A 23,787-nucleotide genomic window follows, 5' to 3' on the forward strand; every position below is an offset into this window, starting at 1 on the left:
ATCATACAAGTGAATTTCAGATCTGTCACTATAGCTGAGACACTGAGGCTGAGTCTAAGCTTCCTTTTCAATGATCCTGCACTTATGTACTTACGTCTTATTACTCATGTGTACTCACTGGTTGTAAAAACAAATACTTGATTATAATTACCTACCAGGAGTTTTTCCTTTATACTCTACTAGTGTAACTCTTGCTATAATATCTTGCTGTTAACAGCATCCAATCTACATATTTTTCTCTCTGGCCTGCAGCACTCCTTTTCCATTTGGATTTGTTTGGTGTATTTTGCAAGTTTTTGCCACTCCCGAGCTGAGTGCATTTCAGTAGAAAAGTCGGAAAAGGTAGCGTCAACACACAACAGTGACTGTGCAGATGACCAGTTTTAGTTTTTCTGTTGTTTACGTTCACTTATCCTAATTTGGATTGTAAAGTTGGGGCTGCTCTGACTTTCTAAACTGGACTTCTAACTTCCGACTATAAATGGTGCACACCATATTAACACTACAGGCCAGGAGTAAAACACATAAATTGGACATTTTGGGGGGGTGAAATGGCTTTTTAAGTTGGAGACAGCTTTTTGGGGAAGGGTGGAGCAGAGAAACCCTTAGAGTGAAACCACAAGAGAACACACTTCTGTCCTCTGAGGACTGCCAGTAATTAAAAGCAAAGGGCAGAAACAGCAGTTCAAGCAAAGCTCTCATGCAAAGCACATGACAATAATAGAAGTCTGAGGTTAAGGTACTTCTTTTTCTCTATTGAAACAAAGAATAAACACACTAGAAAACTAATGAACGATGGAGAGCACTGCAAACATGCCACAACTGTGTCCTAAAACACGTGCAAATGAGGACATTGTGAGGGAGCACAGAGACACACAGGATAGTGTGGGATCACACATCAAGCTGGAGATATTCACCTTAAGTACATCAGAGCTGTTTCCTGAGAACAACCCGCTAAGGTGGACGGCTTTTTCCTTTATACTCTTTGCATGAAACTCTCTAACCTGTTGTGTCTGAGCTTTTTTCTGCAGGATGGCAAAAGAAAAGTCATCAGTTCATCCACCAACTCTTTCTGTGTGCGCAGGCAAAATTAGGTAGACTAATAAATGCTTAATAAGCACTGCGCACGTAAGTGATGAAAGACCTTTCTATCGTCTTTTCAATGAGAAGCACGATTCGACAGCTAAGTGTCTATTGTCAAGAGGAGAACAAAGAAGTCGCTGTTTGAAAAGCCGCCCTATTATATTAATTTCACACCTGAGTTGATGTAATTACTCAAACTGTACGGGAACAGAAAACCGGGATAGTCACAAAGTCCTGGCAGAGAAATGAGAGACTCGTACATGAGTTCAGCCAAAGTCAAGCACATGAATGAAAAGGACAATTACTCATTTTCAGATTAGATTAAAATAATGATGTAATTTATCTCAACATTAATAACACAGCTGTGGGTAAAATATCTGAAGCCAGCAGCTTAAAGGAACATTTTCACATAGCGGCTGACCTATATTTAAAAATACAAATGTCCAAAGCAGTCAGATTGGACATTAAGCAGTCTCTAATCAGTCAGTTCCATAGTATAAAGTCTGTATGATGTCTGAACAAGAGGCGACACTTAAACCAATCAAAACGAGAAAAGGCACCTGAAACAAACGATCCCCTGTGGTATGCTACACGTAAATAAGGAAAACGTCACACAGTTTCTGTCGCTGATTCTCTTGACATTAGTCAGAGTTTATGTGTTGAAATAGCGTCATTGTTTTTGCTATCTCAAAATCAGAGTGGCGTCAGTGGACCATTCATGTCAGTCTAGAGCTGGAGCCAGAAGGGGGTTAGCTTAGGTTAGCATAATCAGTGAATTGAGGAAGAAACATCTCGTGAATTCATATCCGGTTTATTTATTTATATCGCGCCAATTCACATCAGTCGCCTCGAGAATCTCACATTATTGGAGAAAATCCCAACAATCAAGCAACCCCTCTATGAGCAAGCACTTTGCAACAGTGGGAACAAAAACCTCTCTTTTAACAGGAAGAAACCGCCCACAGAACAGCTGTAAGGTCTAATATCTTCCTGACTCTTGCTAAAGAAATAAATCTGAGAGATTGTGTCTGTTAGCCGTCCAACAAAAAAACAAACTAAATTATATGTTTTTACCCGTGCGCTAACTGTCTATGCTAAGCTAAGTTAGCGATCTTCTGACTCCAGTCATGGACAGATATGAGAGTGGTAGTAATTTGATAGCTAGTTAGCAACAGTCTGTTAGCTCCCTCTAAAAATTATGGATTTCAAAACTTTTGTAAGGGATCATAAAAAAGACTAAATTAAAGGCGAAAAACTTCCAACAACGCTAAATATAGATAAGCTAAATTAGCAAAGGAAAAAAGTGCTCCCAATTTAAAACTAAGCAACATCTACAAAAAGGACACTTCACTCAGATTATAATAATTTACCAGTCTATTATTTCTTTCTGCCAGCACTTGAAATAGCTCAAAGTTATCTTTAATAAGCACGTGCATTATTTTTCTTCCCGTACTTTAAGGAAAGTGCATTCAAAACTAAAATATTCCTTTGCACTTTAATTTCTACACTAAATTATTTGATACTGGATTGATATGTCACTGATACTTTTGTCGTGCTGAATGGATTCGGTGCAGGAAACTGATTTGCAGCTTGTGACTGCAGCTTTGCGAATAATCACTGTATGTGTGTGTCTGTTTCAGTTTGTGCCAGGTCTGTAAGACTACTCTTGCAAATTTTTGTCAGGCTGGATAATAAAGGGGCTGACTTCACCATCAGACTGCATATTACATGAGCCTAAATGTGTAATCAGGACATGGTATATAATCAACATTCACTCCTTTTTTGGGAAACGCAACAATCACAGTGATTTAGAAAGAGGACAGAATGAAAAAACAGACAGAAAACAGGAGTTAAAGAAATAAAAGAAGAGGCACTGTTCACCTCGGAGATGTGTTCGTCCACCTCCTTGAGCCGATGGAGGACTCTTGTCATGAAATGGACTGCTGACTGGCAGGAGGGAGGAGGAACAGGGGGGTCTGCACCCTCCAGCTGAGGCTTCGTCTCAGCATGCGCTAGATCGACATGTCTGAGCTTCACTACAGAAAATGGATGTGGGGGCTGAAGCTGGGGCTGGGGTTTGGGCAGAGTCTTTGGAGGCAGGCGGGCTAACTGTTGCGCTGCTTTTCTGATACTGACTTCAAACTGAAAGGGACAATGAACATGTGAGCTCTTATAACTCGTCACTAAGCAAACAAACAACGAATCCTTTGTTTTTTTCTGCATCCACTCAAAGAGATCAGATAATGTAAAGAGCCATACGGGTGGTTTTCCATGTTTCAACCCATTAACTAAAAATAATCAGCCATTTTAAAGCACAGCACAAGTTTTCACAATGATTTCCTGCCCCCTTGGCAGACATTAGTCATGCTAGCACAGTATGAAAATCAGCCCGCATAGGTAATATATCACTGGGCCTGTTTGCTTTATGTTTTCCCAGAGTTATGTAACCATCTCATGGTAATGCATGTGTAAGAAGAACCTGTTTTTAAAGAAGATTTATTTGGGGGATGGTCAAGAATCGGAAAACCAGCCTGACATCTGAGACTGCAAGTCAGCAACCGAAGACTCAGTGTGAATGAAAGAATTTATGACATTGCTGACTTTTGCTTTTTGCTGGTTTTCCAACAGCTCAGCTAATGAATGCAATGCTTTGACTTCAGCAGTGGCTGAATGTTTTTTATCTAATCGGCTACGACTATTCGGAAAACATAATAAGCAGCCATCTTGGAATGTAAGTAGGCCTAAATGTATGTGAAATTCCAAAAAATGTTCAGTGACTTTAAATTTTTAAGTTTTTCTATCAAAGAGTTCTTGTTTGTCCACAAACAGCCTGAGCCTGTTCAGTCACTATCTGTAATACAGGCGTGGCTCTTATATTCATATAATGTGTGATTCTTTCTGAATAAATAAATAAATATCAAATCTGAAAATTAAATAAAGCTTGAACAAACAGATGTTTAACTGTGTATTTTAAATTTTGAGATTTCAGTTTTGTGCCATCTTGACTGAGGGTGTGTGTGCAACATGTGATTGCAGTCAAGCATGAAGGCATTTAGCTGGTTTCTGGAGTAAAATTAGGGACCGTGTCAGTCAGACCCAAAGAAAGCAAAACCACCAGTATGGCCTTTTAAAGATCCCCAAAAACCCTCTATTTTAGAGGAATTCTGCTAGAGCGTTATACAATAGTGGCGTCTGTTACCAAAGTCCACTACATGAAGTACATATATTGGACGTGTTGTACTTTTATAGGTTTTAAACACTTTTTCAGATGCATTTGGTTTGTCTAATTTGTGCAGTTCTGGACTACCTGTGTCACAGGAGAAGGTTTGGGTGGGACCGGAGGTCTGAGTTTAACGGGCAGACTGTCAGTGAGGTCGAGAGTACGGAGGACTGAGGACTCCTCCAAATCTGACTGTGATTTTGCAGAGGGTTAGAGTTAGTAAAAAGAACAGAAACAGAAACGTATGAGTAGATTAAATACCAGCAGCAAAATCAGACAAGAGAAGATTTTGAGGCATTAGCAAAAAGGAAAGTTTTGTCAGATTAAAACCACAAACCACTGTCTGAACTCCAGCTCATAACTGGGGAAATTTAAATCATATTTATGATCCATGAAATAAAAAGACAAATTCTGTGGCGATTTCTACCATTTCTGACCTGTTGTTTAGATAAATGTAGTACATACAGTACTTAGTACTCAGGAAATAAACTAATATCTACATATGTCTGTGAAGGTTCTCAGTCATCCAGATCATCGTAGTCAAAGGAGTTTGCAAAGAAAAGCGTCTGGACTTCTTTAAGTTGCTTGAAGACGTTTCACCTCTCATCTGAGAAGATGACCTTAGACCTTAGAACTGAAGAAGCTTCTCGGATGAGAGGTGAAACGTCTTCAAGCAACTTAAAGAAGTCCAGACGCTTTTCTTTGCAAACTCCTTTGACTAATATCTACATACGATTGCGTGACATACTGGTGTATAGTTTCTACCTGTGTTTTGCGGATGGTGTAGTTCGGTTTATTTTCAAACTTGGCCAACAACTGCGTAGCCATAGAGCGCACTTTATTTTCCTTTGGATCCGGCCTGTCTCGTACTGTGGAGCCATTACTGGCCAAGTTAGTGGCCTAAAGAGAGACAGACAAAACTTACTGCATAAAAAAACCTGCAAAACGATTAACTATGCACTTGCAAATTATATGCTAACAAACCTCCTCTAAATAGCAGAACTTCCGCCTTCTTTTGTAAATAGGGTCTGTACCGTCTGGCTTCTTCTCTTCCTGAAAACAAAGAGCAAGGAAAAAAATCTGAATATGTGACCGTCATGATGAATCCGTAGCAAATGGGAATAAAGCAAACCGAAGGCACAAACAGAAAAACTTGCACTCGGTGCGCTGAACTTGAACACTTCTGCGTAGAGTTACCTTTGGCACCCGTTTCCTGGTCAGTGCAAGATTGAGCACATTATTATTACTTTTGACTTCCTTCGACGGATAATCTTCATCGTTTTCATCCACTCCTCTGGAACCTGCAGAATAACACATGACTGCATTAACAGCTTCACATTTTTCCACAGTGAACAGCCAGTAATGTCACATTATTGTGAAATTCCCTTACAGATCACAGAATATGTAAGAGTGGTTTGGGAGAAAAGAGGAGAGCTACTGTTCGTTTCCCTGAAACAGTGAAGCTGAAGTAAGAAGTTGGGGGTTAAATATTCAAAAAGAGTTAAGGCAGAAATTTTAAAAGCACTTCTGTTGAGACAGACATCTGTATGCTGTTGAGAATCTCAGACTTGTGCAACCCCGCAGTGCTGGTGCAGATACACATTCCTCTCATACCATTACACTTGATTAACAGGATGGAACAACATGCGAATTTTTTCACAGAAAATCCAAAGAAATGTAAAACCTTCAACGCCGATGGAATTTGGTGTAAAAGATAAGGAACAAAAACAAAACAGAAGGAGAAATATTACGAATACCAGGCTTCAGTGGCTATAACTAACAACACAGAATAATAGAGCAGGGTACCTGATGCAGGTAGAGGCGTTCCACGGAAGAGCTCGTAGAACTTGGACAGGTAGTTGATCATCTTGTTTTTATCCAGCTGCTCCTCTTCACTCAGCTCCTTCGCAGATGTGAATGGACGAATCCCAAATTCCCGCTCACTGATGTCAAACGCCAGCTGGAGGTTTGCAACGTGGTCCTCCTCATTTAATGAGTCAAAATCTCTGATGGAGGCAAAAACAGCCACACTGAGTATTAAATAGTATTATAAATATATAATGTGTGTTTATTGTAATTTAACACAAGTTGTCAGAGTTTTTTGACTGTTCTGCTTTTGTCTGGTACTGGTTTACATTTTCCCAAATCACTCCTCAAATACATAAAAACTTAAGCGTTCCACTTCTCTTCTTTCTAAAATATGGGCATTAGAGTGACCTACAATCAGTGGCCACTTCATTAGGTACACCTGTTTAACTGCTTGGCAATCAAGGTAATCAGCCAATCACGCGGCTAAATTTAGACACAGTCAAGATGACCTGATGAAGTTCTAAATAGGAGTCATAATTTGGACACAAGGTGATTTAAGTGACTTTAAATGTGGGCTGTTTGTTGGTACCAGACAGGCTGATCTGAGTAATTTAGAAACTGTTTTGTGATTTTCCCCAAAAAAACCATCTCTATGGTTTACAGAGAATGGCCTGAAAAGAAAATATGTAAAAATAACTTGTTGACACTACAGAAAAATGGCCAGAATACTGATCTGAGCTAACAGAAGGCTAACAGTAACTCAAAATAAGCACTTGTTATAACAAAGGAATACAAAAGAGCATCTCTGCCTCTCTCGGCTACAGCAGTACAATACCACAATAGGTGCTTACTCCTGTCATCTAAGAACAGGAAACTGAGGCTCCAACTCACATGGGCTCACCAAAATATTAGTATATTATTTAAGATGCACTGCGGACATGTATGGTGAGGTGACTGACAGTGACTACGTGTGCAAAGGAATGATGTCACATAGAAACACATTTTTATTTCCAACACAGCCAAATAACCACTTTCCTCCGATGCAGGAGAAAATAGCAGCCAGTAACCTCAAATGGGGGGGGAACGGCACCTTTATGTCGTCACATAAGTGGACAGTGTGCAGACGACTTCAGAAGTAATGAAGTAATGTAAAGACAAGAGCGGTAACCTAGCAGCAGCACACACAAACTCTGGCATTATTCGCTAAGCGCTCAGGCTCACTTTTTTCTGCCTTTCTCTTCTGTGAACCTGCTCTGTCTGGTGTCTGCTCTGCTGACAGAAATGCATATGGAAAAGAGGAAAGGGGGAAAATACCAGTGGTTCCTGGAAACTTACAGAACCAGATGAAATTGTGGTGGCATGTGGCAAGGTATGAAGGCACTAATTAAGGGGTTAGAGGATAAAATTAGGTTGGTAAATGTACTAATCTGCAGTTACTAAATCCATGCTGCGAAAAGCAGTCTGATCTGAAATGTGGCAAAGAATGAAAGTATGGCTTTTGTTCTTTGTTCTTGATTAGCTGTTTTTCTCCACAGCTCTGAATCAATAGAGAGAAAAGCCAGTTTTTCTTTTAGAATTAAATACAAGTCAATAGTAATTTTGCTGGACACGCATTGTTATGGGTATTGGAGCAGCTAGTATTTATTTAATTTGGCTTGACATGTGTGAAATTTACACAGCTGCACTCGTGTGTGAGCACCCAGCTAGTTCGGGGACAGCATGAAGTATTTTTACCCATCTATCAGCACAAGTTTCAAGGAGGTAGAGAGCAGATCAGATAGGATATAGATCAGTCCCTTTCATTGCATACCAAGCATATTTAACACTCCATTATAAGACGTGAATTTCCTCACAACTAGTTGTTTTTGAAGAGCTCAGGGAGTTCATCTTCTCGGGAAAACAGATAACAGTCGTGTGAATACATGCATGCTACGACTATGTTAATGCAACCGGTTTGGGATCAGTTTGTGGCTCTGCAGGTTGATATTATCTGACAGATGATACGTACATCAGCTGAGGCTTGAATCTGTGGATGAGGGCACAGAGGGCGATGCCATTTTTCCAAGAAGACGTCAGGTCTGTGATTATCACATTCCTGTAGCCTTCCGTCTGCTTCTGGCACCATGTGAGAAGCCTCGCTGGTCTGACCTCTGAGTCTGCCACAGAAGCACAAAAAAGACGATTTTTTTAAAACGATCAAATTCTTAAAATAAGCAGTCAAAAGAAGGCAGGCTGTGTCAGAAGAAAGTTTCGGTGGTTATGATGTCAGATATGATGTCACAACGACAAACCGACAAATAGTGTGCTGTTACATAAAGTGGTAAGAAGATGTTTAGAGTGGGTTCTGGGGTTTGTACACAAACCTGTAGGAACAAGTACGTGCTTGCTCATAAGAGCGAATGACTGACTGAAGTGGCTTTACTCAAACACACAGAGTAGTGCGAGAATAATCAGACTAAACAGAATATAACAGAATTCTGGCACCAATGTTTACTTTTTGCCTCAGGTTTCAAAATTTTGTCACTGATTTTTTTTTTTTTTATGTTTAAACGCAGGGTTGTTTTATGGACATGACATTGAGTTTTGTTGATATTGGAGAGGGAGCTACGTGTGTTTGACTGTTTCTTTCACAGCTCGGCAGTTCTTTCAAAGTTTCCTCTCTTCAATGAACCCACATGTAAAAACAAACCTCATATCGTGACTTATTCCCTAAACTGAAGTTAATTCTGGCGACTTACTACTTCTGTTAGAAGGGAAGGAACTGAATGGGGGAGATTTAGGTTACAATGATTGCATTAGGAGCCTTTGAAAGGAGAAGAAACCCTATTAGTTATAGTATTAGTGAATAACCGGAGATGACTCGGTGGCATTCAGTTCCTTCAACCCTTACCTCGTCTGGAGAGATTGACAGGCCGTCGTATGGTAGCGGCACGCTCGAGAGAGCACGGGTTAAGCTGTCCGCTAATGTACAAATGACGCACCTGAAACAGAAAGGCAAAGAAAAAGCTGTTGGAACTGAGATATTCGTATTAGTATTTAAATGATCCATTGACCGATTTGCTGCCATCTCACCTGGTGAGGCCTGACGCAGGAAGAGTTCAGGTTGGGGTATCGAGTTGCTGGGTCTAGGGTGTACTGCTCAAAGTTTTTGGCAATGTTTTCAGGGGTTGTCTGTGGTAGTAGTCGGTAAATGCTCTCCCTGTACGAAGACAAGAGGCATTACTGCATGACTTTAATGCCAGTGTGTCAAACCTAAGGCCCGAGGGCAAGAATGAGTCCCCTTCATGAAGGCCAACTGGACGGCTTTGGAAAATGTGAAGGAGGATATAAATTTTAGACTTTTAACTGTATTTTCATACGTTTTATGGCTTTTCCTCCTGATAAAGACCTCCTGCATGACCTGTCATGCCACACCAAAGTAAATAAGTAATAGATAAACATTTAAATAACAACCTTTTTCACTTGGTTAAAAAAAAACTAGCAGAAATATTCCATATTATAATAACAGGAAACTCTACGCAATGAGCTAGCAGAGTTTTTTCTGTAATTTTACACACACAAAAAAAAATAATAATAATAATGCATTTTTTTCTTACAATTGAAAAAAGGTATTATTATTAAGCCCAAAGCATTTTTTATCATGTAGAAAAACTGAGATGTACTGCTAAAGTTGCACTTCTTATATTAAAATATTAAATTAATTGAATAAAATTAAATGTGTAGTTAAATTTCTTTACACTGAGAGAAAGAAGAGTTTCACTGGTCCGGCCCACTGAAGATCAAAGTGGGCTGTTCGTGGCCCACAACGTAAAATGAGTTTAACATGCTGACTTATGCGAACAATGTGTTTTGAGTAGCACTGATTTATAGGAGGCGCTCACTAATGCCCAACATAAAGTGTGGGTACCTCTCTGCCAGCACTTCGAGGACCGGCTGACCCCGCGCCCAGCTCTTTACCATCCAGGCTGTGTCGAAGGCAGCCAGGAAGCCTCTGGCGCAGCCTGTTCCCATTGGCCAGAAGGGCTACAAAGCAACACACAACAAATTTGCCAGTTATTGTTAGAGACATCGTGCCGTGGCTTTTAGTCTGTTTGACATACTTCTTCTCTTGGTCATCGGGGAATATACAAAAAAAGGAGACAAGCTTTTTGGATTCCAGGATTGAAGGGGAGGTCGTAGAAGTTGAAATAATGGAAAAATAAAGTCATGGTTAAGCAAACAGCAAACATGAAGTGTTATTGTGTTTTCTGAGTGTAGATTTCCTTTTACAGAGAGACTGCTTACACAATAAAAAATAAAAGCAATGGGAAACCAAAGAAATGAGAAAAATGTGGCTCAATTAGAGAAAAGTTTGGTCTTGTCTGGAATTTTGGATATGTCTTTAGTATTTCTGTTGTTGTTATGTTTTACCCTGTCATGTCACATACCAAAGCACTGACTATCCAAGTTTGAATATCTTACACACTTTCCTAAAAAAGCTCAGGTTGCCATGTCTCTAAATAGATTCCTAAAATGTCCCTGTGTGCTTCTGGACCGCCACCATTGTCTCAGAGCACAAAAATTCTGCTCCCTTAGTGATTCCAGACAACATCACCATCAAGTTTGAGACAGAGCAAACTGTAAACGACCTCTTTCTACCCGGTCTTCTGCCCACAGCAATTGGATAGAGGAATTTGAATATCCATGCCATGAATGCTGGATTCTGCTACTTTCTGTCTTACCTCAAGCAGACTGTCGCCAACCAGTGCTACCAGCAACTGGTGTCCAAATCTCTCCCTGACCAGAGCAGCGTTCTCAGAGGCGTACATGTTAGTGAAGTCAAACATTGCTACATCTGGCTGCCCGCAATGGTTCATGGCAAAGTCCAGTGTGGGAAGTTGGTAGTTGGTGCCAAAGTCAGCAGCCTCTCGGGCGTAGCACAAAAGAGCTTCCTGGTTGACGTTTTCACCGCTCAGCAGCATCTCTGTGTCTGAGTAATCCTGTCGGACCGAAGCAGTCAGAACAACCACAATGAATTTGTGTGCAAAAGCGAAACAAAAGCTCTCAGTTTATGAAAGAAATCAAAGGAAGAAAGTGAATAAAGAGAAGAAAAAGTAAGTAAAACTGATGAGCACAGATTTATAGATGATAAAGTCAAATCGTTCTGAATCGAAATCTCTGAAGCATCAAGTTCTGCCAACATCTGTCTGCATCTGTTAGCTGTTATGGTTCTCCTGAATCCAGCGCTTAGGGCTAAACAAATTACAATACAATGAATTCAACACATGAACGACACAGTCTTAGAAATAAACAAAATATTTGACGATTTCAAATTTATTGTATTTAGTTCATGATATTAATTCTTGAAATAAGAAACCTGAACTGAAAATTGCCTGTAACATTCCTTATTTTTAAAATATAAGATAAATAATAATAATACTAAAAAAACAGACAGCATGAAATAAGATTACAGCAGATCTGTGGAGCTGGTGTATTTTGCTCACGTTGATGACGACTCCCTTGTCCAGCAGGCTTTGTTTCTTGGCAGTCATGACAAAGTAATGTGTGTTGTCCTTGTAGTACACAATGTTCTCCAGATCAATACCTGTGACAAATGACAAGTTTGCGTTACAGCTACAATTCATAAAAATCACCAACAAGCTTTTTCCGCAGAGATGAAAGCTTGAACTCGCTCTTGTATGCTGAAAGGGGTTTAAATAGATGGTTTCTTCACACACCAGTGTCTCTTTCTGATGAACAGACTTCTTATTTTTTATTGCTAGAGGCTCAGAATGATCACAGTGAAAATAATAAAAACAGTCGCTGCACAACATTCTTGATATTCCTTCAGGTATTGAGAATACTGTCCAAAATATCCCTGAAACTTTCAGTAAATTTGAAGATTTTAGATCGGATTTTTTCTGCATTTGGCCTGTAGTGAGTTAGTGGTCTCACTGAGAAGTTTAATCTAAACAGCTTGGTTTTCATCTAACAGATAATTGTGGCTGATCCTACTGGATCCATTATTATGTGTGATATTTAAAACTCATCCTTGTTGAAAAAAATGCAAAAAATTGAAATGCAAAAATTGGATGACATTTTCTTTAATTGCATGTTTCACCAAATATTTAACATGCTTTTGAAATGTAAAACTGTAGGAGTTTGACAAGCACTGTTCTCCTGCCAAATCCAGAATCGTCCATCTGATTATCAGACAGAGAAGTGTGATTCGCAGCTCCAGAGAACACGTATCCACTGCTGTCCAGTGGCAGCAGGCTTTACACCACTGTATCCGCCACACTGCATTGTGCTTGGTAATGTAAGGCTTGGATGCAGCTGCTCAGCCATGAAAACCCATTCCATGAAGCTCTGTACGCACTGCTCTAAAGGTCATCTGAAGCCCACATGAAGTTTGTAGGTCTGCAGAAAGTTGGTAACCTCTGTTGACCCTACTCTGTGAGTTCATAACTGAGTTGCTGTTGTTCTCAATCGCTTCCACTTTGTTATAATACCACTAACAGTTGACTGTGGCATATTTAGTAATGAGTTCCTTACTAAATCCTATCACGGCACCATGCTGGAATTCACTGAGCTGCATGTCTAGGTGCTTGATTTTATCCACCTGTGACCATGTAAGTCACAAGTGGACTTCCATGGTCCACCTGTGGACCATGCCACTTCCTGTGGACCATGGAAGTGGCTGAATTCAATGATCTGGATGATTTGGATGGGTGAGTGAATACTATAACAACATAGTGTAACACCCAGTTTGTAATCTTACTATAATACACTAAATCTCTTTCTGTCTGTTTGCTTGCCCACAGACTCCTCCTACACTATCAGGAGTTGAGCAACCAAAATTGGCACACAGGTACATCTTAAGCACCTGAGGGCTTTTCTCTATGTCACATATCATGATGTCATCATGTTACCTAGCAACCACCTACCAACAAAATGACTCATTTGTTGTGTTGATGCACCTATAACACCTTGTGAAAGCATAACATTGTTTTTATTTCACAACATCAACACAAAAATTTCAATATGGATGATATGACATTATTACGTTACCTAGCAACTACCCACCAAGGGGATAAAAATCATAGACCAAACAACACTGAAGCATGGTGATACTGGACTCATGACAATTCAGCATCGGATACTGACTTACTAGTCATTTATTCAAATATAAGCCTCTGAAATTGCCGGTTTTAATGAGTCTGATCGTACTCCCTTCCCACCTGTCTCTTCTTTGAGGTCAAGAAAGAACTTCTGGTTGAAGATGAAAGCCACTCCACTGATCTCTTCTACTTTGGCCTCTGCGGTGGTGTTCCTGTTGATGAAGTTGGCTGTGATGGCAATTGCCAGTTTACCCCTGAACTCCTTCCTTTTGAAACCTGGGAGAATGGAAAAAATAAAGACGGAAGAGATAAAGAAATGGGGATGTTAATCTTCACAAGCAAACAAAGGCCTATCAGCCTTTCCAGAGGACATCTAGCAGCAAACCACAACTGCAAGGAGGTCATTTTAGGATAAGAGGCAGCTTGCCAAGGTGATTCTTTTTAGCAACAAGGAAACAAAAAGCTATGTGTTGTAAAAAGCACGAAGAAGTAAACTGTCAAACGTATCATCAAATTTGAATTCCTTCCTTTAATTAGCCTTCAGAACCAAAAGTATGTGACATTCTTTCATTTTATTAACAATGTATTCAAGGTGTAAGAATTCAAGTTCAAAAATAGTTTTAAAAGTATCTTTGAGGAATCTAATTAAATCTTTTAAATACAAAAGTAGCAGAATAGCTCTGCTGATGACTGCCAATGTCAGATCTTTTGAACAGAAATGGACACAGGAAACAAAAAAAATAAAAAATCATGCATTATTCAGTCCCATAACCAAAATAACTCAAATTAAGGTTCAACATTTTACTGGCAAATCAAACTATTTTATTTTCCAACCAGTAAATGAAGGACTCCCAAAAAATGTCACTAATTTTTTAAAACTATGAGTGTGTGAAGGCTACGGGGGCGGGGGGGGATCAAGTGGTTCCATATAACAAAGTGATGTGTGCAATAGTGACGGTACAGAAGTGATGCTCTGAGCATGTGCTGCAGCCTCTCTGCACTGTCACTGTTAAATGTCATCCGTCACTTGACTGCTCGTTTCCAAAACCAGCAACAACAAACAGAGAGCATTTTGCTCTCTGTTACCGTAGCTAAGACACAAAAGCAGGCTCACTGCAGGGAAAAATCATTTCCCCCAGGAGTCTTCATAATTGGGGAATGAGCTAAACGTTTTGTTCTGCCCCAGAATGCCCTTTTTAGGAATAAGCATTTGTTGCGAATTGGTCGTTAGATGACAGCATTTTTAAAAGAGAGGAGATGGCGGGAGATGGGATGATGGAACCGATCCAGGGTGAAAGCATCAGCTGCTGCGCTGAGCCCCAGCTCTGCTCTATTTATGTACAGAGCTTTGGCTGTTTTGTGTGCAGCCGGTCCCACTGGGAGAGATCAATGGCTCCGTGCAAGCGCAAGTTTGCAAAAGGTGGGTTTCATTTATAGCGTTATAATAACGTGCCTCAAATTTATTTAAAGAGAGAGCCCAGAAAAAGTCCGGAGGAATGTAAGGGCTGTAAAGTGCACAATAGGTCTGATAGAAGCCGCTAACTCCTGACTTTTTATTTGACATGAAGATGTTTGGAGGGGCTTTCCCATGTAAACCAGTTGCTTATATGCATTAGACACTCACGTGATGCGGTCAGATAATATGCATTAAATATTAAGATTTACATTACAACAAAAGGCGGCCAACAGACAAAAACCATAAAGATGACATGATAAGAATGACATTTTCTTGTTTCTCCTGCTATTAAACTATTTTCGAGCAATTTCTTAGTCACAACGGGTTCATCAGGTCTAAAGGTAGAGTACATCCTTGAGGCATCTATACTCTTCATCACTTTTGTTTGCAGTCTTCTCACCTTCCAGGGTATTTCTGCGTCCGTCAGCCCCCACCACCACATCAAACTCAAAGTTAGCCACGGGGTGATCAGCAGGTTGGATTGCAGCCCTCCACCCAACCCCTGAAAGACAGAGTAAAACTGAAAGGGGCGAAAAGCCACATAATATAAATCCTAGGACAATAGCCTTTCATTCCTATTTGAATATTCCACCACAGAACAGTAACACATGCCACCGGGAATGTTACGTGATAAGGACACCTTTTCTTCCTGGATCACTCCGCCGCCTGCCGTGCTTGTGCAACTCTAAAGTCATCAGCATAGAGTGAATGAGAGGGAGTACGTACACTTCAGCGCTGTTGCTCTAAGTCTGTTCTCTCTTTGACAGCAACAAAAGGACAAATAGAGCTTTTAGATGAACAGGAAAGTAAGAGACTCAAAGCATAAGGTCCACTGCATCTGGCCTGCAGACCATCAGCATAATTAAGGTCTGAAGTACTCTTTCAACTTTATTATGACCCATTTTAAGCGTGCAAGTGGGAGCTGCAGAAGTGTGAGACCAGCACAGGAACAGCTTGGCAGGTTGTGCAATATCATCATGTGGAAAATGCATTCCATGATGTCAAGGGCACGGCTAAGTCCGTCGCAGCAGAGCGCGGCACACAAGTTTGTGTCTAAATTTAGGCCAGGCTCTTCTTGTTATCACTGTATTGATATTACACCAGGAGGAACAGCACAATAGCATGTTCGCTATTTTCTTCTTCAGAGCTTATAGGGAAATGCAGGATGTGAGGGTCAAGTAGTCATTTACAATGCAGTGGTCGCGCTCAGTTAATGCCATTAAGTTGGAAAACAGAGGAAAGTGATACTTTTATTCCCGCTGCTTTTTAATACATGAAGTCCTCATGTATCAGATATGCATTTGAGCAAAATAACCGTTGATGACCTCATCCAAATATGATAGCAAAGTACTTCAATGCCAATGTTTGTCTCGTGTTTACCGGTGGCTGTCAAGGAAATTAAATACTGCAGGATGAAACGTCTCTCGCTGTCTAACCAGCCTTGAATATGAGCCGAAGCTGCAGAGCAGGAGGATTACTACAAATCCTCCAGGAAGCTCCACAGTATAGATCTCTAAAGAAACATCTTCATTGAGCTTAACACATTGTTAAAAATCTCAACTTCATCTTATTAAAACACCAAGCTGTACAATTTCAGCCTTTTAAATCTCCCCAAATCTCGCAGCTAATAAACAAACTGTCAGGGAGTGAAGACAAACTCACTGTTAATCTGTTGTTTGGACATGAAACCGACCTTCATTTTCCTGAGGTTCCAACAGGTTGACAAACTCCACATTGATGTGAAACTCCACGGCAACAATCAGGGCAACCTTCAGCAGGATCAACTGCAGCTGCTGAATGCCTGCAAGACAGAATCAGATTAATGTTTGGACACAGATGTAAGCCTGCCAGTTTTTTGTTTTTACACCATCTTGAGAGGAAACAGCTCATTGTTTAAAAGTTTGAAAGCTTTATATAAAAGCAACGTTGAGATTTATACAAATGATTAAAATTAAAGATGCACCGAGTGACTGACCAGCGGCCAGAATTGTCAGATTTCTTACTGGCCACCGGCCAATCAGCCTCACGTGTCCCTTTTATGCATGCGCAACACACATTCAGTGGTGAGGAAAACACTCACAGCCACAGACGAACATGTCGTCAGCATGGAAGCTCTTTATGAGTAAAAACACAAAACCCCCCAAAGTAAACTGTGAGGTGACTACAGACTCTTACAGACTCTTGAATCACCCTCACCCGGCTGAACACGGACATTTTAAAAAAGGGAACAAAGGCAAAGCTCAGAGCAAGCCACAAGCTAGCAGCCTCAGTATGAGCAATGAACCAAAGCAGTTATGAGGAAAATTTATGGAGACAAGTGAAAAAGAAAGTGCCTGTGTCCTGTTATCTGGTGAATTTAAGATACTAGAAACTAATATAATTTCCTGACATTAGTTTTATTTTATAAATCTGCTGCACCTGCTTTTATTCGGTAAGGTAAACTATATTAGCTAAAGGTGGGTGTACAGCAACTAATTTTCAGTGAATTACCCATATATGTAAAAAATGAAGTGAGCTGAACTAAATTGAGTTGAAAACTGGTAAAAACCTATGCCCTGAAGCACGAAAGGTTATTTTTTCTCATTTTTTTCCAAATACTGCAGTTTCTATGGTTATCTTTCTAGCAAATGAACAGACTGTTACTGCTGTTTTCAGTACAACTGAATGAGCTGAATCAAAACATTTAGTGCCCATTGGACAGAAAAGGTAAAAAAGATGAGCCCACAATGACACGCATTTAAAAACTCAGGTTCTGTCTGTCCAACAGTCTAACAGGTCTTTTTTGTCACTTTGTTTTTGTTTGTTTTGCCAAAATGATCAGAGATGCAGGCTTTTAAACTGAGCTCAGGTAACAATCCAGATGGTTCCTGTCATTTTCAGTCCAAAGGATACAATTTCCATGTTTTCCAAAAAGAATTTTAAATTTTGATTCATCTGACAACAGATCAGTTTTCCACGTTTTTAAGTCCTTAAATGAGCTTTGGCTCAGAGAAGCCTGTCTGGATCATGTTCACACGGCTTCTTCTTTGCATGATTCCTGGAAGTGTTCCTGACCCCATGCAGTGATCTCCATGACAGAATCCTGCCTGTTTTTAATGCAGTGCCACCTGAAGATCACAGGCATCCAGTACCCTTGTGCACAGAAATTTCTCCAAACTCTTTAAAACTTTTGGTAATATTATGTATGTACAGCACCTTAATTTCAAAGTTTTTGCAGCATGTAGCACATAAAGGACCGGATTTCCCTGGGGTCCCATTTCACTGCAGGTAACATGTACGTGTAACATTGCAAGTGACAACTAAAGCCATAATCAATCAATCAATCAACCAATCACCCAACCAACCAAGTCTTAAATAGCACATGAATCAAATGAGGTCACTATTTTAAGATCCATGAATACGTTCTAAATTAAAGGACAGGACTAAAGGGTGCTTGAAGTTAATAATTTGTGATAACAGGTCAAAGAAAAGCAAAGGCCAGTTTAGTTTCAGATACTCACTGATGTGGTCGATGGCTCCGGCACAGAATTTTCCGTAGAACTTTTTGGCCCCGAGTCCCCGCAGGTCATGAATGGTATAGGGCCAAAGATGCAGCACGTTGTTCCTGGAAAAAGAGTCCCTCTTCTCAATCACCACCACTTTGGCACCCAGTAGGGCAAGTTCAATGGCAGTCCGCAGGCCGCAGGGACCTCCTCCAATGATGAGGCACTAAATAAGAGGGAATGACAAATTGACCTCATTAGCAACACAAGGAACCGAGCAAAAATCTCAATCTTTGTACAATATTTATAGCAGAAGGCTGAGAGTTTTCCTGCAGAGTCCCAGATGAAAAATAGTTCACAGCCCACTTGTTTATAACATGCCAAGGAGCATTATGACATCTGCATAGATCACGATAGAGAGTACCATTTCACTGTACCACTGGACCATTTAGAGGCTGAGTGTCTTACTTAAAGACCCTTAAGGAAGATTGACATTGACTCAGAGAATTATTGTGTCTTAGGATCATTTCCCCAGACCACCCGGTGTGCGAGTGAGGATTGTTAATAAAACACATTAAATGTCAGACAGACAGATTTAGGGTGCTCGAAGTGGTGCATTTGTCAGGAACTTCCCAAAAATGGATATTTGGGAACAACTTCCACCCACCTAAACCAACCTTTGCATATCTATCTCGTTATTCACGCACCAGCCTCACCCAAAAATGCATGAAGTCAGTTCACTGAGGTTAGTGCGTCTGTCTGAGAATGTGCGGTTCAAACATGACATCATTCCTTGAGTGATAGATGAAAGAAGTGACGCATGTGTGCTGGCAAACTCTCCTTTCCTTATGAGCAGATTAAGAGGCTTTACAGAGAACTGTGCAGAGAGAAGATGTGTCTCAATTCTTTTGGGATTTAATCCAGAGGCAAGCTCCGACTCCTGCTGGGTGCAACACTGTGGACTGTCTCCTGTCTCAAAAGCTTCACCACATTTTAAATGCTATAAATATCTTTTCATTCAGTTTTCTTGGAAAGATTGCGACTTATCCAACACAAAGATCTATAGCAGCTCACTCCCTGCCATCCTGCGTCTCCAACAACTACACAACCAGAAAGGGTGAGGAGGGTTCATATGTATCAGCTCTGTGAGACAATCCAACATCATGACCTAATCGGCTTCTTCCTCTGCACCGAAAACAAGCAGCTGAGTTTTCATCACTCAGCACTGTCTCTCGCATTGAGCAGCTGAGCACCAGGTGTGATGCAAAACACAATGTTGAACCATGAGTTGCCCGAGGTTATAAAAATGAGGTATTCTCAGGTGTGAAGCACAAACAGGTGGTGGAAGCATTGCCTGGACAAGCCTTTCTACTGGCAAGGTTTGTTTTCCTCAACAAAGAGGAAGTTAAGCGAACCAGCTATTTTCACAGCCAGACCGAGATCGAGGAAGCTAAAAAAACAAAACAAAACAAAACATGAAAACATGATGTCGCAGCAGAGCAGCACTAAATCAGTTTACTCAGATGTATCGTCACAGTGTGTGCAATTTTCCTAAACTCACATCACCGCTTTGATCTCTCCAGCAATAATTAGCGAAGATGTGCCCTTTGTTTGACCACTTTTCCATTCGCTCATATATTTTTCCAGATATGAGGTTTTTCCTGAGGGCCAGCTCCACATCTGCCGAGTCAGGACAAACGCTTCCTTTCAGCTTCCCACCTGTGACCTCATTCTCATCCCAGCCCTGACATCTGTCTCCCGCCTTATCACCGAGCCCAGTTGGTCTGGTGATAAACTCACAGTTTGGTGTGAACGCACAGCATAGCCAAGAGGCCATCTCTGTCATCGGGAGGGAATCAGGACCTTATTTATTCATCTTCACATTATTTTGTCATCTCATTTTTGTAGGATCAAAACAGTAGAAAATAGCAATCACAGAGCAAAAGTTAGTGTTTTCATTTTGCTTCCCCCCCAATACTCAGACCTCTAAACAATTCACGTCATCATCATATTTAACCTTCAGAGGCTCGACCTTTCATTTGGTATTTTTTTATTTCTATCTGCGATTTTTTGGAACTGATAAGTAAAAAACTAAGAATTTCTTTTATACACAAAGTATTATGTCCTAATATGGGGACAATAGGCTTATTTTACAGCATAACACAATAAAGTCACTATTGTTTACAAAGAATAAAACACTCTATTGAGCAGTACAAAGGATGAGGTGCCAAAAAGGCTAAATGTAATCTTGATATATGAGGACACAGGATTCAAGAGGTTAAGGAAACAGAGCAAACATTTACATTTCTAAGATAAAGCAACTTCCAGCTGCTCCATCACTCACAGTGGATCACCACAACATTGCACAATACATTTTAACTAATAAATCTTGAGCTACAAGTTGCACAAAAAAAGCCAAATATATAAAAAATTATAGAAATGAAAACTCAAAAATCAAACTGATTTCTTTTTTTATTTGTCAGAAGTTAAAACAGAAAAAAACCCATCTTTTTTGGCAATTATCTCATAGTTTAGTTTTTATAGGGTTAAAACCAGCCACACGATTTTTGCATATTGAAATGAATGACCTCTTAAGGTAAACCCACACGAACAATCCCTGAGCCGTTACGCTGGATTACCGCTCCTACTGTAAGGCTGTTTGGTCTGACCACAACATGCCAAAAGATTTACAGTTGCTCCTTTTATTAGGGGAAAGGCACCTGAAGATAATACAGGCACCTGTTGGAGTTTTGGCCCTCTAGCAGCATTTTATATTTTGTGACTTTTTAGTGTCACAGTCAGAGGAATTTTGTATTACTGTTGTCCATCTGACCATCCCTTTATTGGGAGCATGATTTCTCACGAACAAGCTTGAAGGTTTTTGCTGTTTGTTTTAAATGCAGCACAAACATTTACTTGGACTCGAGCATTAAATAATTAGATTTTGTTGGTCAAAATTTCTGGTCAATTTGACCTCTCAAAGTGCACTAATTCCCATGCTCATGACAAAATACCACAGTAATGCATACAGTTAATAACATAAGAAAGGAAGCATAGAGGGAGATGATTACAAAGTGCAATTCAACTGTTTGAAGCAGACATACAAAAGTGAGGCGGTGACACTGGTTTTGTTTATTTTCCTGCGTGCGCTCACAGACAATGCAAAACTCATGTAAAAGAAGAAAAGAAACATGTAAAAGATTCCAGGTGATTTCTCTGACGTGCAGGTGATGCTAATGCGCTGGCAGAGTCAGGGGAAAAGAAGGTCATGTATACACGCAACGCATTTTGGAATGTAAAACTGGTTGTGAAGTGAAACTACAAGAAAAACTCCTAAATGCATTTAAATCACGTGTAATAACCTGATGCAATTAAATACTCTGGGAATGCCTCGTCTACATTATAAAAAAAGATCTGTGAGGTGCACTGAGAATGTCTTTGTCTAGATTAGGGAGTCAAACATGTGGCACGGGGGCCCGAATTGGCCTGCCGAAGACTACAATCTGGCCCACTGGACAGCATTGGAAAATGTGATGAAGAGCATGAATTTTGGACTTTTAACAGTATTTTCATAAGTTTTACAGCTTCTCCTGCCCATAACAACCCCCTGCACAGCCATTCATACTGCACCAAAGTAGTTAAGTAACAGATAAGTGTATGACAAAAGAATTTCCCTCGGGATAAATAAATCTTATCTTATCTTATCTTATAAACAATTACATGACTGAAAAGTTCCTGTTTTTTTCAGTATCAACTATAGTTTTGGTCTACAGCTACATTGATTCCACAGTTTAAAATACTATATATATATATATATATATATAAATCAACAAAAACTTTTTGCTTTATAAATAAAGGACATTCTGGGCAATGAGCTTCCAGAACTTCTTACACTTTAAGTCAGGCTGACAGATTTCATTTACCACAGCTGGTTTCTTTAGCATGTAGATAAACTGAGTCATAGTGCTGAAACTGCATTTCTTTTTCTTATATTGAAATATCACAGAAATTAAATGTGTACTTAAACTTCTTGACAATGACAGAAAAGGGAGTTTCACTGATCTGGCCCACTTAAGATCACAGTGAGCCGTATGCAGCCCAAGATGTAAAATGACTTTGACATCACTCATCTTTATTATGAAGAGATTCATTCTGTTGTAGGCAGTAAAACTTCACGAAAAAGACACAAGCTACGGCCACATGTCACCTCATCCAGCTGTGTCCGGTAATAAAACCCAGATGACATTACATCCTTTAAAAAAAAGTTACTGCTACAGCAGCAATAAGAAGACGAAGAGGTGCTGAGTAATATCACATCTGTCAGCGTTAAAGAGCTGAGCTGTCATAAAAATGACTCGTTACCTCACGGTTCTCAGAGGAGACGCTTTTAATCACGTAACGGCAGACCGCCTGGCCTGTGAGTAATTAAAACATTGTGCACATGTACCCGGCTCATTAAATCTCTGGCTTTTGCACAATCACAAATTCACAAATCCAAATTCACTACGCACCACTCACTGGCTAAGCGTCTACATTTTACAACACAACCCTGTGGATTGTCAGAATTAATAGTTTTGGCTCAGAAGTTTAAGGGTCACACTTTCTTCAAAAAATATTTTTTCCTTCTTATTACCTGTTTGGGCGCCGGCTTAAATCAGGCAGAACGAGTAAAACTGGGCTCACATTTTAAAAACACATTTTCAATAATAACCCGGGGCTGGCTCCAACCCTTTGAGACGAGCCCAATTTTAGTAACGCTGGGGCCAAATAATCACAGTTGCTGACTGATGCTGTCTGCTTCTCTGGGCAATAAAAAAAGCTCTCTCTCAATCTGAGCGCTGCTGATGTCTGCAAGGTAATCATACTCCTCCGGGTTTTTCTACTTTCCGTCATCACCTTTACTGCCCCCACGCCCGCATTCACAGGATACTGTACACACACCCTTTTTTATGGCTCTTTTGTCCCTTTTGCAGCTGTTTTTTCATCATGCAGTTCAAGCCTACTCCCTGAATAGCGCTCTTATTGCACGTTTAATCTGCTGTCTGAATAGGACTGAATCTTTACATGACGGTCAAAAAAACAACACACAGCTGTCTTCTTGGTTTCTTCCTTGTCTTTAATAGTAAAAAAATGCAAATGCATGCAATGTATATTTTTTTCTTGCTGGCTGATCTGTCTTTGAGAAAATTTCAGGATGTATTTATTCCAGTTTTGTCATATAACACCTGTCTGCAGCAGAAAGCATTTCCTGCCCCGTCTGTTGAGAGCTGTTAAAGGAGTGAAAGAGTAAGTGTCTGGGCAAGTAGAGGTTAAAATAAAGACTACTTGAGCTATGGCACTCTGTAGAGCACTTTAGCAGGGTCTCAGAGAGACTGCCCATGAACTGAGGTAAAATTAAAAAGGAGTCATGTGAGATGAAGCCATAAAGATACTTCCTAAATCATAAAACATCAACTTTAATGATGCATGAACCGAGCTTTGTGATCATTTTTAGACTTTCAGGCAACACATTGTTAGCTTTCTGCGCATACCGAGAATAAACTGAAAGATACATGCTTGAAATAGAAACCCCATCAGACTAAACATTCTCCCAGCTTTACTGTTTTTAACCAGCTTTATTTCAGCCACTAAACTCAA

The 23,787-nt window shown here is 40.1% G+C and overlaps 1 protein-coding gene across 7 annotated transcripts in view; it reads right to left on the minus strand.

Annotated features, from left to right (window-relative positions):
- The window catches only part of mical2a (microtubule associated monooxygenase, calponin and LIM domain containing 2a), a 41,974-nt gene that overhangs the window by 5,257 nt on the left and 12,930 nt on the right, over nucleotides 1-23,787 (minus strand). For 5 of the 7 annotated variants that reach the window (XM_019358479.2, XM_013269707.3, XM_005467014.4 and 2 more), the window contains exons 3-19: nucleotides 18,169-18,376; nucleotides 16,362-16,469; nucleotides 15,069-15,170; nucleotides 13,333-13,488; nucleotides 11,596-11,696; nucleotides 10,834-11,091; nucleotides 10,020-10,135; nucleotides 9,185-9,311; nucleotides 9,003-9,093; nucleotides 8,121-8,268; nucleotides 6,110-6,309; nucleotides 5,501-5,604; nucleotides 5,288-5,356; nucleotides 5,069-5,203; nucleotides 4,391-4,495; nucleotides 2,965-3,225; nucleotides 918-1,025 (exon numbers count right to left, since the gene is read on the minus strand). In XM_019358479.2, the coding sequence (XP_019214024.1) occupies nucleotides 918-1,025; nucleotides 2,965-3,225; nucleotides 4,391-4,495; nucleotides 5,069-5,203; nucleotides 5,288-5,356; nucleotides 5,501-5,604; nucleotides 6,110-6,309; nucleotides 8,121-8,268; nucleotides 9,003-9,093; nucleotides 9,185-9,311; nucleotides 10,020-10,135; nucleotides 10,834-11,091; nucleotides 11,596-11,696; nucleotides 13,333-13,488; nucleotides 15,069-15,170; nucleotides 16,362-16,469; nucleotides 18,169-18,376 (2,397 nt within the window). The remainder of the gene's footprint in view (nucleotides 1-917; nucleotides 1,026-2,964; nucleotides 3,226-4,390; nucleotides 4,496-5,068; nucleotides 5,204-5,287; nucleotides 5,357-5,500; nucleotides 5,605-6,109; nucleotides 6,310-8,120; nucleotides 8,269-9,002; nucleotides 9,094-9,184; nucleotides 9,312-10,019; nucleotides 10,136-10,833; nucleotides 11,092-11,595; nucleotides 11,697-13,332; nucleotides 13,489-15,068; nucleotides 15,171-16,361; nucleotides 16,470-18,168; nucleotides 18,377-23,787) is intronic. The other 2 variants (XM_013269708.3, XM_013269709.3) reach the window with 2 other exon arrangements.

The sequence above is a fragment of the Oreochromis niloticus genome, linkage group LG1 (assembly GCF_001858045.2).
Source record: "Oreochromis niloticus isolate F11D_XX linkage group LG1, O_niloticus_UMD_NMBU, whole genome shotgun sequence".
Lineage (NCBI taxonomy): Eukaryota > Metazoa > Chordata > Actinopteri > Cichliformes > Cichlidae > Oreochromis > Oreochromis niloticus.